The sequence below is a fragment of the Rhinoraja longicauda genome, chromosome 26 (assembly GCF_053455715.1).
Source record: "Rhinoraja longicauda isolate Sanriku21f chromosome 26, sRhiLon1.1, whole genome shotgun sequence".
Classification (NCBI taxonomy): Eukaryota; Metazoa; Chordata; class Chondrichthyes; order Rajiformes; family Arhynchobatidae; genus Rhinoraja; species Rhinoraja longicauda.
In genome coordinates, this window is record NC_135978.1 from 24,337,047 (window position 1) to 24,351,102 (window position 14,056).

The following is a 14,056-nucleotide window of genomic DNA, read 5'->3' on the forward strand; positions in this document are numbered from 1 at the left end:
TAATGACAAGCTTGCAGCTTGTTTTAGTCTAAAAGATCAATCCTTGTAAAGTTGCAAGCAACAGAAACCTAGAGGTAAAAATGCTCAGTTGCAGGGTCAGGAGTGCCTGCACTGCCAAGAATTTAAGTATTACACCCCCAAAGAAAACAAAAACTGCCTGTACAGTTTGCCAACCATGGGGGCAGGGGGTGGGAAACAAATTAGTTTGGAGCTAATGAATTTCTTCCCAGCATCCTTAAACAAGGCTAGGTTCCTGTCAAAGCACTGAAATTAAGGCAGCAATTGCTAAGCTAGGCAAAGTTATACCGTGCTACTTCATGCAATGGACTCACCTTCCCTCCAGCCTGACCTCTTACAGCAAAGCAGAACAAAGTCGACTCCTCTGCATTGCCTTCCATTTTGAACTGTGCAAAAGCTGCTGCATGTCCTTCGATTGGCTGAGATACTTTCCTATCCAGGGAGTACAGCTGCATTGCACCCACTACACGGTTTTGCTATTTAAAAAAAGAACATGACAAATCTTCAACTTTGTTTCAACCCCCAAAACAAAAATGGGCACTAGACTGCGCATAAAGGCCTTGCTATCCTTCGGCAACATGCCTCAGAGTCAAACAAATGTAATCAACTAAAAGTCATATACACTATTGTGCAGAAGTATACAACCATTTTACAAAAAATACACTTATGCATTTCCAATTATATCATGACAGCAACTTGTTCTAACACTTTTTTCCTTATTCAGGCTCTGCCCATATAATTTAAATTTGTTTCAATCAGTACCATTCATTAAAGGGCAGCACAATGCCACAGCTGGTAGTCTCAGCACCAGAGACCTGGGTTCGATCTCAACCTCGGGTGCCTTTTATTGTGGAGCTAGAATGTTCTCCCTGTGACCACCTGGGTTACCATGGGGTCCGCGATTTCCTCCCACATCCCAAAGATGTGCAGGTTTGTTGGTTAATTGGACTCTAAAATTGACCCCGAATGTGTGAGTAGATGCAAAAGTGGGATAACATGCAACTAGTGTGAACAAGTGATTGATGGCTAGTATGGACTCAGTTGGATGTAGAGCCCATTTCCATGCTGCATCCTCCAAAGTAACAATACGAGTTTAAATGTGAATTTATACCCACATCCCCAGATACAAAGGCACTTTCAACAAACTCATGGACATTAGATTTATGGCATGTGTAGATGTTAAGCATCCTTATATACATTTAAAAAAAAGACTAATATACATACCTGAGCAGATATGCCAATAAGGAGTAACCATTTCTGCTTAGCATCAGTACGATAATTGATGATCTGGCAGCCTGCTAGACTGGAATGTCTATCGAAGACCTTCATGGGCTGAGACTCTCCCTCCATACTCCAGTGATAGACAGCAGTATCAGTCACCAGGGCAATCGTGTTCAGAGAGATCCACTTCCAGAAAGTGACATCGTCCACCATAGTGTGAGCTTTCATCTTGCTTTTCATTTCAATGTTAAATATTTGCAGTGTTTTTCCAGCTATAGGAATTTGAACAAAGTTCACCCAAAAATCAAGACCAAGATTCTGCCAAATTGCTCAATCTTTATTCTGCTCTCCACACACCCCCTTCTGATCTTTTAATGCCACAATTGATTACCTCTTGGTCAGTGGCACACAAACTAAATCTCAGCTGATGTTGGAAGTCAAATTTTAGTTTCAAATTGGTGAAGGATTAATTGAAGAGTCTTCAGGAACAGATTGTTTTTGATACAAGCTTTTTAAACAGAAGTGCACAATAAAGGCATTTGAGCAATGCAGCATATATATAGTTATTATTGTAAAAAGATTAAATTTTTACAAAATTGCATAACATGTGAATGGTGGCAGGCCCAAACCAGCCAGACATTCATCTGTATGCATTACTAGAACAAACCACAGCACTCAAGGATGGGAACATCTACAGCTAGCACTTAAAATAAAACTACACAGGTTTTTCTACTTGCAAGAAACAGATATGGACCAAGGTTACAGATTGAAAAACCCTACATTCCTGGAATCTTGAAGTATTTAAGTTATCCTGTCCAAAAACCCACCCACAATTCAAAATGAATTATAAATTTAAGGCCAAACTATTTCCAAATGTTTTCTACCCAAACACTCAGCATCACGTTTTATTCAAAATCTAAAAATGGGACATATTTTGGTCTTCACTAGTGGACTGTGACAATTGAAGATACATTGACGACATAAAGCACCACATTTACTCAATTGCGGCCAAAGGGAAATTTATCTCATTTCTGCAAACATAATGACCAGGTAGAGAGAAATACCCATTTATTTTGTTCCCATCCCAAATGTTCAGTGATACACAACACTATGCCAATCAAGATGCAAAATTTAGACTCAAAAAAGTTCTGTTCTGGTCCGGTTCATAAAGTGCAACTCATATTTGTGTACCTGTGCTTTTATAAGTCAGACCTAATAAAACATAAGTTGGCAGGCTTCAGAAAGATTATTACAAACTTATTATAATTCTGGCAGACTATAACCAGTGCAAAAAAGTTTTGTTAAAAATCTTAAAAGGTTTTGATGATTTATATCAAAAGGTTTAGTGTGCACAGTTTTCTCGATTCAGTTCTGGATCAAAGCCTCAACCTCTATTTATTATCCCTCTGCACAGGTGGAAACTCAAGCTGCAAATGACCCAGGTTGAGTTAATCCATGCAAAAGATGCTGAAAGGCATATCAAGCTACAAATTCTGACGGATGGACTGGTCACTTTGAAAATGAGGCACAAATTCAGTGCTTCCAACTTTTGCTGCTACAATAGCTAGCATGACATTTCAGAATCTTAGTTCTGAAATGCGAAGATAGTTGAGACCCAATAAAGTGGTTCAATTTTATAAACAGGACCAGTATCAGGAGTTTAGATTTAAAATAACTCACCATCTGCTTATACAAAAGAAAGCAGTAAAAATAATGCAAGTAATTGAATCAGTAAAAATCTTCATAAATGAGGCATCACAAAAGCTCAAGTGTTCTTTAGGTTAACATGTGATGTTATATACACATCATATCAACATGAAACAACGGAGGATATTAGAGGCATTAATACATTTTCTTTTTAAAGAATGGCTGTGCTATCAAAATGCAATGACAACAAACAGATGGCAGAGGAAGCTACCAAAGAAACAAAAACTTCTACTTCAATTCCAGATCCATACTCATGTTAACTGTATGCCATCTTAGAAAAAATGTTTTGTGAATTTTAACATTGGTGTGATTTAATGACACACAAAACAACCAAATTCGGGTGCTGGTTGGGTCTATAATCCAACTTAAAATGCTACACTATATTCTTGTATTTATGGATTCTGCATGCTGTATAGTTAGGTCTTAGTTATCTAAAAATCAAACTGAATGAGTGACGTTTCGGTCGATGCCCTTCTTCAGGCGCTGAATGTCACCCATTCCTCCTCTCCTGAGATGCTGCCCGACCCGCTGAGTTACTCCAGCATTTTGTGTACTGAAGGGTCTCGACCCGAAACGTCGCCCATTCCATCTCTCCCGATTCCTGCCTGACCCGCCAAGTAACTCCAGCATTTTGTGTCTACCTTCAATTTTAACCAGCATCTGCAGTTTTTTTTCCTACACATCAAACTGAATGAAAAGGACTTGTGCATAGCACAAGCCTCATAGATTGTAAAAGCAGCATTGTTCATGTTGCCTTGCACATCTCTCTAGTTCACATCCCCATGCTACTGCATTAACAGGCTGAATTAACATTTCTGCTGCAATACCAACCACATCAAAGTATGATTTGCTACTGGAGTTACACATTTTACCAGCACTACGTGTTTAATGGCAACAAGGAATTTTAAGTAAAAGTGGTTCAAACTACAATTGAGTTGAGTTAAGCGTACAGGCAATCAGAAATATTTCCCCACCATCCACTCGCATTTGAAAAGCTTGAAGTGTTTATACCAATTGATGCATCATTTCCAAAAGGCTGTGCGCTTCAACTTGTCTGGAATATCTAAGATTTTTGCTTCTCTTCTCAATCCAAGCTCAAGCTTCATTGAATTTTTGCTCGCAGGATTTATTTTCAAAGTTGCCACAGTGGCTTCAGGTTTAAGTGTCAGCAATTTGTAAATAAATTACAGCTGTAATCTTGGACAGTCCAATTTCAGTTTTTTTTTAAATGAAGTTAATATTGACAGTGATAAAAAACTATTCAGTGTTTGCAATAAAGTTGGGACACTTTCAACCAATGTTAAATCCAGCAGGATCTAGGTTCCATTAAGCTTAATGCAAATAGGTTAAAGAAACTTTCAATTATAGATTCTGTTTTTAGGGAAAGTTTGAGGAAGTCTAAAATGTTAAGAGTCAATTCCTACAGGGAAGGTTGTTTTAAACACCTGCTATATTAGAAGCGGCCAATCACATATCATGCTATATTAGAAGTGGCCTCATGTCGAGATGCAATTTTTTTTCAAATATACCATAAAAAACTGAAAACCAAAAGTGGTTACATAGTCAAATTATTCAAATAATTGTTTAGTTTGGTTCTAGCTAAAAGTCTGGTTGGCTCAATTCAAATCAAAGTTGTTTAAAAGTTAAAGAGGCAATCAAGACACGATCTGAACAACTGTAGAATAAAGCATTCAAATAAAGCATTCAACTGTAGAATAAAGCAATAAACTGAAGGGCATCATTCTAGGGGTCAAAGTTCCAAGATGCTGCATCGAAAACAGTGTGGATTTCAGGGAAGAATTATGATAAATTACATTTGAAGCTAAAGAGATTTAATTGCATAATCAACACCATTGAAAAGATACAACTTTGTTCTGTTTGATCTATTCTTTGTCGCATCACTTCAAGGCCAACCTTTAGCCTGAATTGATGGGGTATTTGGGAATGATACATTTTATTCCAGTCCTGTATCAAAGGGTTAACTGCAAGCACCAATACAATAAAAGATTGTGATTGAAAAGCATTTCAGGAATAGATTCTGATATGGCCACATAAGCAAGCCACTTGCTGTTTAAAAACAACATTTAAATGCAGCAGGGAAGATGTGATCAGCTTCTCTGGTGCACATGAACGAGCCAGAGGACCAAAATCATTGAAGACATCCTGAAGAGGATCCTGTTTACACTCTGTAAACCACTAAAACCAAACTCAATGCGTCCAAGGAAAATAGTAAACAGTTAACATCTTCAGGTCAGAACGTGGAGAGAACTGGTTTCAAATTAGAGGGGGGGGGGGGGAGAGAAAGTGGATAGGTCAAAGAATAAAAGCCAGGGTTACTGTTGAGTGTTAGACATCCAGTCAATGGTTGGCAGAGGGATGGTTAGAGAAGGATAGTAAGTGGCGGTAAATTCATTATTTCATTGTTATTATAATGCACGACACTTTCATTGACTTGTATCTTGCGATTGGTGGCAGACCAATTTCCCTCTGGGATAAATAAAGTGGTATCGCATCTTAGCATAAAGCGAAAAACAACTATATTTAAAATGGATAAAGGAGAAGTTCATTCTGACAATTACCTAAAGTTATAGAATCTGCAATCTGTCCAGATGGAAAATTATGTGATCTTTAAACTTCTTTTTGGGTTTAATAGACAATAGACAATAGACAATAGGTGCAGGAGTAGGCCATTCAGCCCTTCGAGCCAGCACCGCCATTCAATGCGATCATGGCTGATCACTCAATCAGTACCCCGTTCCTGCCTTCTCCCCATACCCCCTCACTCCGCTATCCTCAAGAGCTCTATCCAGCTCTCTCTTGAAAGCATCCAACGAACTGGCCTCCACTGCCTTCTGAGGCAGAGAATTCCACACCTTCACCACCCTCTGACTGAAAAAGTTCTTCCTCATCTCCGTTCTAAATGGCCTACCCCTTATTCTCAAACTGTGGCCCCTTGTTCTGGACTCCCCTAACATTGGGAACATGTTATCTGCCTCTAATGTGTCCAATCCCCTAATTATCTTATATGTTTCAATAAGATCCCCCCTCATCCTTCTAAATTCCAGTGTATACAAGCCCAATCGCTCCAGCCTTTCAACATACGACAGTCCCGCCATTCCGGGAATTAACCTAGTGAACCTACGCTGCACGCCCTCATTACAACACTGACATGCCAAACATATGGGTCAGATGGAGTGATGGAGAGTGACATGGGTAATTCAGAGACTTGGGTCCCGAACTTAAAAAAAGGAGACTTTGACGGTATGAGAAGGGAATTGGCTAGGATAGACCAGCAAATGGTACTTAAAGGGTTGACAATGGAGATGCAATGGCAAAGATTTCAGGGTCACATGGATGAACTGCAAAAATTGCTCATCCCTATCTGGCGAAAAAATAAAACGGGAAAGGCGGCTCAACCGTGGCGAACGAGGGAAATTAAGTATAGTGTTAAATCCAAGGAAGAGGCATATGGGGGCGTGGCTGTGTTCTGCAGCTGCGGCTCACCGGCAGTCTCTCTGTTTTTTTTTGTCATTGTCGTCGTTAAATGTACGTTTTGTTTTATTTTTAACTCTGTGTATGTGGGGGGGTGGTGGGGGGGTTGGGGGAAACCTTTTTTCAAATCTCCTCCTCAACGGAGATGCGACCTTTACCGTGTCGTATCTCCGTTCGTGCTACGGCCTAACATCGTGGAGTCGGCGGCCTCCAGCTGGGATCGACCTCAAAGACTCCGGTCGCAGGGCCTGGACTTACCATCTCGGAGGCTTCGGCCGTGGGCCCTGCAGACCGCAACATCGGGAGTTCGCAGGTCCCTGGCTGGCGACCGGCTTTTGGGAGCTCCAGCCGTAGCAGCTTCGACCGCCCCGAAGCGCAAGGTACGATCGACCCGCCCGCAGGCCCTTCATCGCCCTGCGTGGCTCGGCCGCAGCACTTTCCATCGCCCGGTGGGGGCTCAGGACTTTCATCGGCCTGCTCGGCTCGGCCCTGGGACTTTCCATCGCCCGGTGGGGGCTCAGGACTTTCATCGGCCTGCTCGGCTCGGCCCTGGGACTTTCCATCGCCCGGTGGGGGCTTCAAAAAGTTGGGAGCCTCGATCACCTCGTGGCACCACGGGAGAAGAACGAGGAGGAGATAAGACTTTGCCTTCCATCACAGTGAGGGTATGCCTAGAGCAATCACTGTGATGGCTGTTTGTGTAAAAAATTATATCTGTGTGTCTTGTGCTTTTTAATGTCTACTGCCGGACCCTGACGTGAGAGGACGCTGGCGTTGTGTATTCGCCGCTTTTCCGTCAGGATAGCTTGTCTGTTTGTTTCTATGTTAATTGTTTTTGTAAAGCGCTTTGAGCATGCGATAAGGCGCTATATAAAATAAATGAATTATTATTATTATTATTATTATAATGTGTAGGAAAGAACTGCAGATGCTGGTTTAAAGCGAAGGTAGACACAAAATGCTTGAGTAACTCAGAGGGATAGGCAGCATCTCTGGAGAGAAAGAATGAGTGACGTTTAGGGCCGAGGCCCTTCTTCAGACTGATGTCAGGGGAGTGGGCGGGACAGAGATAGAATGTAGTCAGAGACAGCAAGACTGGTGGGAGAACTGGGAAGGGGGAGGGGATGGAGAGAGAGGGAAAGCAAGGGCTATTTGAAGTCAATGTTCAAACCACTGGGGTGTAAGCTACCTAAGCTAAATACGAAGTGCTGTTCCTCCAATTTGCGCTGGGCCTCACTCTGACAATGGAGGCGGCCCAGGACAGAAAGGTCAGATTGGGAATGGGAGGGGGGAGTTAAAATGCTGACCAACCAGGACATCAGGTAGGTTAAGGGGGACTGAGCGGAGGTTTTCAGCGAAACGATTGCCGAGCCTACACTTGGTCTCGCTGATGTACAGAAGTTGACACCTGGAACAGCAGAGACAGGCGAGGTTGGAGGAGGTGCAAGTGAACCTCTGCCTCAACTGAAAAGACTGTCAATTCAAATAATTGTTTAGAATTGAAGAATTGAACTGAAAAGACTCCTTGGATGGAGTCGAGGGGGGGAGGTAAAGAGACAGGTGGTGCATCTCCTGCGGTTGCAGGGAAAAGTACCTGGGGAGGAAGTGGTTTGGGTGGGGACGAGTTGAGTAGGGAGGTGCGTAGGGAACGGTCTCTGCGGAAATCAGAAAGGGATGGAAATGGGAGGATGTGGCCAGTAGTGGGATCCTGTTGGTTGTGGCAAAAGTGTTGGAGGATTATATGCTGTATGTGACGGCTGATGGGATGGAAGGTGAGGACAAGGGGGACTCTGTCCTTGTTGCGAATGGGGGCATATAAATTGGCCAGAGGAAGCAGCAAACCAGAGGACTGGGAGAAATTTAGAATTCAATTAAGAGGACAAAGGGGTTAATTAAGAGGGGGAAAATAGAGCATGAAAGGAAGTTTACGGGGAATATAACTGAAGAGGAAAAGATTAGTGAAGACAAATGTAGGTCTCTTAGTCAGAAGCAGGTGAATTTATAATGGCAAACAAGGAAATGGCAGACGTTAAACAAGTACTTTGGTTCTGTCTTCACTAAGGAAGACATAAACAATCTCACAGAAATACGAGCGAACCAAGGATCTAGTGGGAGAGAGGAACTGAAGGGAATCCACATTAGTCAGGAAATGGTGTTAGGTAAACTGTTGGGACTGAAAGCAGATAAATCCCCAGGGCCTGATGGTCTGCATCCCAGCACTCAAGGAAATCGTGGCTGCATTGGTGATCATTTTCCAAAGTTCTCTCGACTCTGGATAGGTTCCTGTGGACTGGAGGGTAGAAAATGTAACCCCACTTGAATTTACCCCACTTTTTAAGATAGGAGGGAGAAAAAACAGGGAATTATAGACTTACATCGGTAGGGGGGAAGATGCTGGAGTCGATTATTAAAGATGTTGCAGCAGCGCATTTGGAAAGCATTGACAGGATCGGTCAAAGTCAACATGGATTTATGAAGGGGAAATCATGCTTGACTAATCCTCTGGAATTTTTTTGAGGATGTAACAAGTAGAATGGATAAGGGAGAGCCAGTGGATGTGGTGTCTCTGGACTTTCAAAAAGTATTTGACAAGGTCCCACACAAGAGATTAGTGTGCAAAATTAGAGCACATGGTATTAGGGGTAGGGTATTGACATGGATAGAGAACTGGTTGGCACACAGGAAACAAAGAGTAGGAATTAACGGGTCCTCTTCAGAATGGCAGGTAGTGACTAGTGGGATACCACAATATTTGGTGGTGGGTCCCCAGTTATTTACAATATATATCAACGATTTAGACGAGGGAATTAAATGTAACATCTCCAAGTTTGCGGATGACACAAAGCTGGGTGGCAGAGGGAGCTGCTATGAGACTGCAGGGTGACTTGGATAGGTTGAGTGAGTGGGCATATGCAGTATAATGTGGATAAATGTAAGGTTATCCACTTTGGTGGCAAGAACAGGAAGGCAGTTTATTATCTGAATGGTGTCAGATTAAGAAAAGGGGAGGTGCAATGAGACCTGGGAGTCCTTATACATCAGTCACTGAATGCAAGTATGCAGGTACAGCAGGCAGTGAAGAAAGCTAAGTGAAGAAAGTTGGCCTTCGTTGCGAGAGGATTTGTGTTTAGGAGCAAGGAAGTCCTACTATAGTTGTACAGGGCCCTGGTGAGACCACAGCTGGAATATTGTATGCAGTTTTGGTCCCCTAATATGAGGAAGGACATTCTTGCTATTGAGGAAACGCAGCGTAGCTTCGCCAGGTTAGTTCCCAGGATGGCGGGACTGACATATGATGAAAGAATGGGTCGACTGGGCTTATATTCACTGGAATTTAGAAGGATGAGAAAGGATCTTATAGAAACATATGAAATTCTTAAGGGATTGGACAGGCTAGATGCAGGAAAAATGTTCCCCATGTTGGCAGAGTCCAGAACCAGGGGTCACAGTTTCAGAATAAGGGGTAGGCCATTTAGGACTGAGATGAAAAACTTTTTCATCCAGAGTTGTGAATCTGTGGAATTCTCTGTCACAGAAGGCAGTGGAGGCCAATTCACTGGATGTTTTCAAGGGAGAGTTAAATTTAACTCTTAGGGCTAACAGAATCAAGGGATATGGGGAAAAAGCAGGAACTGATTTTGGATGATCAGCCATGATCATATTGAATGGCGGTGCTGGCTCAAAGGGCCGAATGGCCTACTCCTGCACCTATTTTCTAAGTTTCTATGATTTAAATTGGTGTTGCTGTTCTATAGATCATGTTAACAGACAGTTGATAATGCGATTGTGATTGATGGTGCAAGTCTTAACTCCAATTTTACACAAAATATTTAAACCTTCAACAATTTGGCCTCACAATCAATAAAGATCAGTCATTCGGGAAAACTAAAAATAGTTGGGATCTGTTGACCAAAAGAAATTTCAAATAATCTTACCTTTTAATGCAATAACCTTGCTGGCTGGGTTCATAATGGCACTATCGGCTGAGATTGGACGGCGAATGGGATTGGTAGGCTCATTCATGTCAATGATAACCACCTGGGCTTGCTCACCAACTTTTTCCCGAATACAGATGAACTTGTCCGATTCCATTGTAAGGGTGCTGAACCCAATATTAGCAGGATTAATGCCCAGATTTTGGAGCTGAAAACAAAAAAGTTTCAACAAGTCAACATTAAGAACATTTATGAACAAGGAGAGTAAAAAATATATTACATTGGTATTTAATATTGATTCACTAAATGGCTAGCCAAGTTCTGCTTGAAGTATCGGGGACATATACAGTGCCCTTCATAATGTTTGGGAGAAAGGCCGATTATTTATTTATTTGCCTGTGTACGCCACAATTTGAGATTTATAATAGAAAATAATCACGTGGTTAAAGTGCACATTGTCAGATTTTATTAAAGGGTATTTTTATACATTTTGGTTTCACCATGTAGAAATTACAGCCGTGTTTATGCATAATACCCACCCCCCCCCTTTTAAGGGCACCATGTTTGGGACGCATGGCTTCACATGTGTTTGTAATTGCTCAGGTGTGTTTAATTGCCTCCTTAATGCAAGTATAAGAGAGCTCTCAGCACCTAGTCTTTCCTCCAGTCTTTTCATCACGTTTGGAAACTTATTGCTGTTTATCAACATGAGGACCAAAGTTGTGCCAATGAAAGTCAAAGAAGCCATTACGAGACTGAGAAACAATAACACAACTGTTCGAGACATCAGCAAACCTTAGGCTTATCAAAACCAACTGTTTGGAACACCATTAAGAAGAAAAAGAGCACTGGTGAGCTGACTAATCGCAAAGGGACTGACAGGCCAAGGAAGACCTCCACAGCCGATGACAGAAGTATTCTCTCTATAATAAAGAAAAATCCCCAAACACCAGTGCAACAGATCAGAAACACTCTTCAGGAGTCCATGTAGATTTGACAATGACCACTGTCTGCAGAAAACTTCATGAACTGAAATACAGAGGCTACACTGCAAGATGCAAACTACTGGTTAGCCGCAAAAATAGAATGGCCAGGTTACAGTTGCCAAGAAGTACTTAAAAGAGCAACCACTGCTCTGGAAAAATGTCTTGTGGACAGATGACAAAGATTAACATATTAGAGTGATGGCAAGAGCAAAGTATGGAGGAGAGAAGGAACTGCCCAAGATCCAAAGCATACCACTTCATCTGTGAAACACGGTGGTGGGGGTGTTATGGCCTGGGCATGTTTGGCTGCTGAAGGTACTGGCTCACTTATCTTCATTGATGATACAACTGCTAATGGTAGTAGTATAATGAATTCTGAAGTGTATAGACACATCCTATCTGCTCAAGTTCAAACAAATGCCTCAAAGCTCATTGGCCGGCGGTTCATTCTGCAGCAAGACAATGATCCCAAACATACTGCTAAAAGCAATAAAGGAGCTTTTCAAAGCTAAAAAATGGTCAATTCTTGAGTGGCCAAGTCAATCACCCGATCTGAATCCAATTGAGCATGCCTTTTATATGCTGAAGAGAAAACTGAAGGGGACTAGCCCCCAAAACAAGCATAAGCTAAAGATGGCTGCAGTACAGGCTTGGCAGAGCATCACCAGAGAAGACAACCAGCAACTGGTGATGTCCATGAATCACAGACTTCAAGCAGTCATTGCCTGCAAAGGATATGCAACAAAATACTAAACATGACCACTTTCATTTACATGACATTGCTGTGGGCCAAACATTATGGTGCCCTGAAATGGGGGACTATGTATAAACATTGCTGTAATTTCTACATGGTGAAACCAAAATGTGTAAAAATGGCCTTTATTAAAATTTGACAATGTGCACTTTAACCATATACACGTGATTTATTTTCCTATTACAGATCTCAAATTGTGGAGCACAGAGACAAATAAATGATGGGCCTTTGTCCCAAACATTATGGAGGGCACTGTAAATGCCGGCGGAAGCAGGATTAAAGAATTTAGCTGGCTTTTGCCATATTTGGAGGGGTATACACTGATAAACCTGCTGGTGAGGGAAGTGCTGTGGGAAGAAATATTTTGGCTTTCACATACCATCTATCTGAGAGGAATCTCCATCCTTTTCTGCAGAGACCGTTCCCTCCGCAACTCCCTGGTCAACTCGTCCCTTCCCACCCAAACCACCCCCTCCCCAGGTACTTTCACCTGCAACCGCACCTGAAATGAATTTCCAGAATCTGCAGTTGGTATCTGAATTTTACCGCTCCACTGCAAAATGTCATAAAAGTCTGCCAACTTCAGTTTTCCCCCTCTCCCATTTGAGCTCTGCTAGACCCTCACCGCTCCCCCTCCAATTCATACTGCCCTCCAGCTTTCTCCTCCTACTACTAGTCAGTCTGAAAACTACTACCCAAAATCATCCACGTCTTCCATAGATACAGCCTGACCTGCTGAGTTACACCAGGTTTCATGTTTGAGCTAGACTAGAAAATAAATTAATGAAGTGACAAAATGTACTTTGCAAGGAGAATATGCCATTGCAATCACCACAAGGGAAATTAGTTGTGTGTTTAAAAGAATAATTCAGACGAAGCAGAGGGAACTAGGATCAAATATTATAAATGCAGGAGAAAGTGGATAGTAGAAGAAAAAGCTGTCAAAACCTAGAAGCTCCAAGTTAAACATGTCAATTTTAATCTGCACTCGAACTCAAACTGCTGTTATGTGATAAAGTGGACCTGATGTATTGATCATAATCTGCAGCTGTGGAGCACTGCTACACTACAATGGGAGGCTACAAATCTTCAGATTAGAGAGGTGGAGTAGCAGATGCTTCAAGATTTGTAACTGGAGTTTTTTGGATTTTCAAACAGAATTCTCGTTTAATTGGAGACAGTTAACAGTGACAATTTTTTAAAGTAAATATCTAATCTACAAGCCTGTAATTAGTTTTGATAAGGCTGTGATCAGCACAATTACGATTAATATTCTTCAATTGCAAATTCAAAACAAAACCCAGAACATATTAGAACAGGCGAGGCATTGGCGGCCATGGGGGCTTTGGCGGCAGCAGCAGGTGACTCGACAGCAGTGGGACCTTGGCGGCAACGGGGACCCGTTGTGGGGGGACCAGTGAGGGACGGTGGAAGAACAAAGAGGGACCCGGTGTGGGGGAGGGAGGGTCACTAGTTTTGAATCCTCTGCCCAGGGGATAAGTCTGTGTTTGTTCATTTGTTCCGGTGAGGGCGCTGTGCACACGGCAGCCAGCGTGTCTTTTTTTTTGTTTTCACTTTTAATTTCAAGTTTTTACGTACATTGTGTGTTGTGACTGTCGGCAGACCAATTTCCCTCCGGGAATGAATAAAGTTTTATTGTATCGTATAGACACAAAATGCTGGAGTAGCTCAGCGGGACAGGCAACATCTCTGGAGAGAAGGAATGGGTGACGTTTCGGGTCGAGGCCCTTCTTCAGACTGATGTCAGGGGAGCGGGCGGTACAGTGATAAAATGTAGTTGGAGACAGTAAGACTGGTGGGAGAACTGGGAAGGGGAGGGGATGGAGAGAGAGGGAACGCAAGGGCTACTTGAAGTTAGAGAAGTCAATGTTCATACCGCTGAGGTGTAATCTTCCCAAGCGAAATATGTGGTGGTGTTCCTC

The 14,056-nt window shown here is 42.3% G+C and overlaps 1 protein-coding gene across 1 annotated transcript in view; it reads right to left on the reverse strand.

Moving 5' to 3' along the window:
* Nucleotides 1–14,056, reverse strand: part of LOC144606354 (clathrin heavy chain 1) — a 79,561-nt gene that overhangs the window by 42,975 nt on the left and 22,530 nt on the right. The window contains exons 3-5 of the mRNA XM_078422381.1: nt 10,374–10,581; nt 1,243–1,511; nt 333–494 (exon numbers count right to left, since the gene is read on the reverse strand). Coding sequence (XP_078278507.1) covers nt 333–494; nt 1,243–1,511; nt 10,374–10,581 — 639 coding nt within the window. The remainder of the gene's footprint in view (nt 1–332; nt 495–1,242; nt 1,512–10,373; nt 10,582–14,056) is intronic.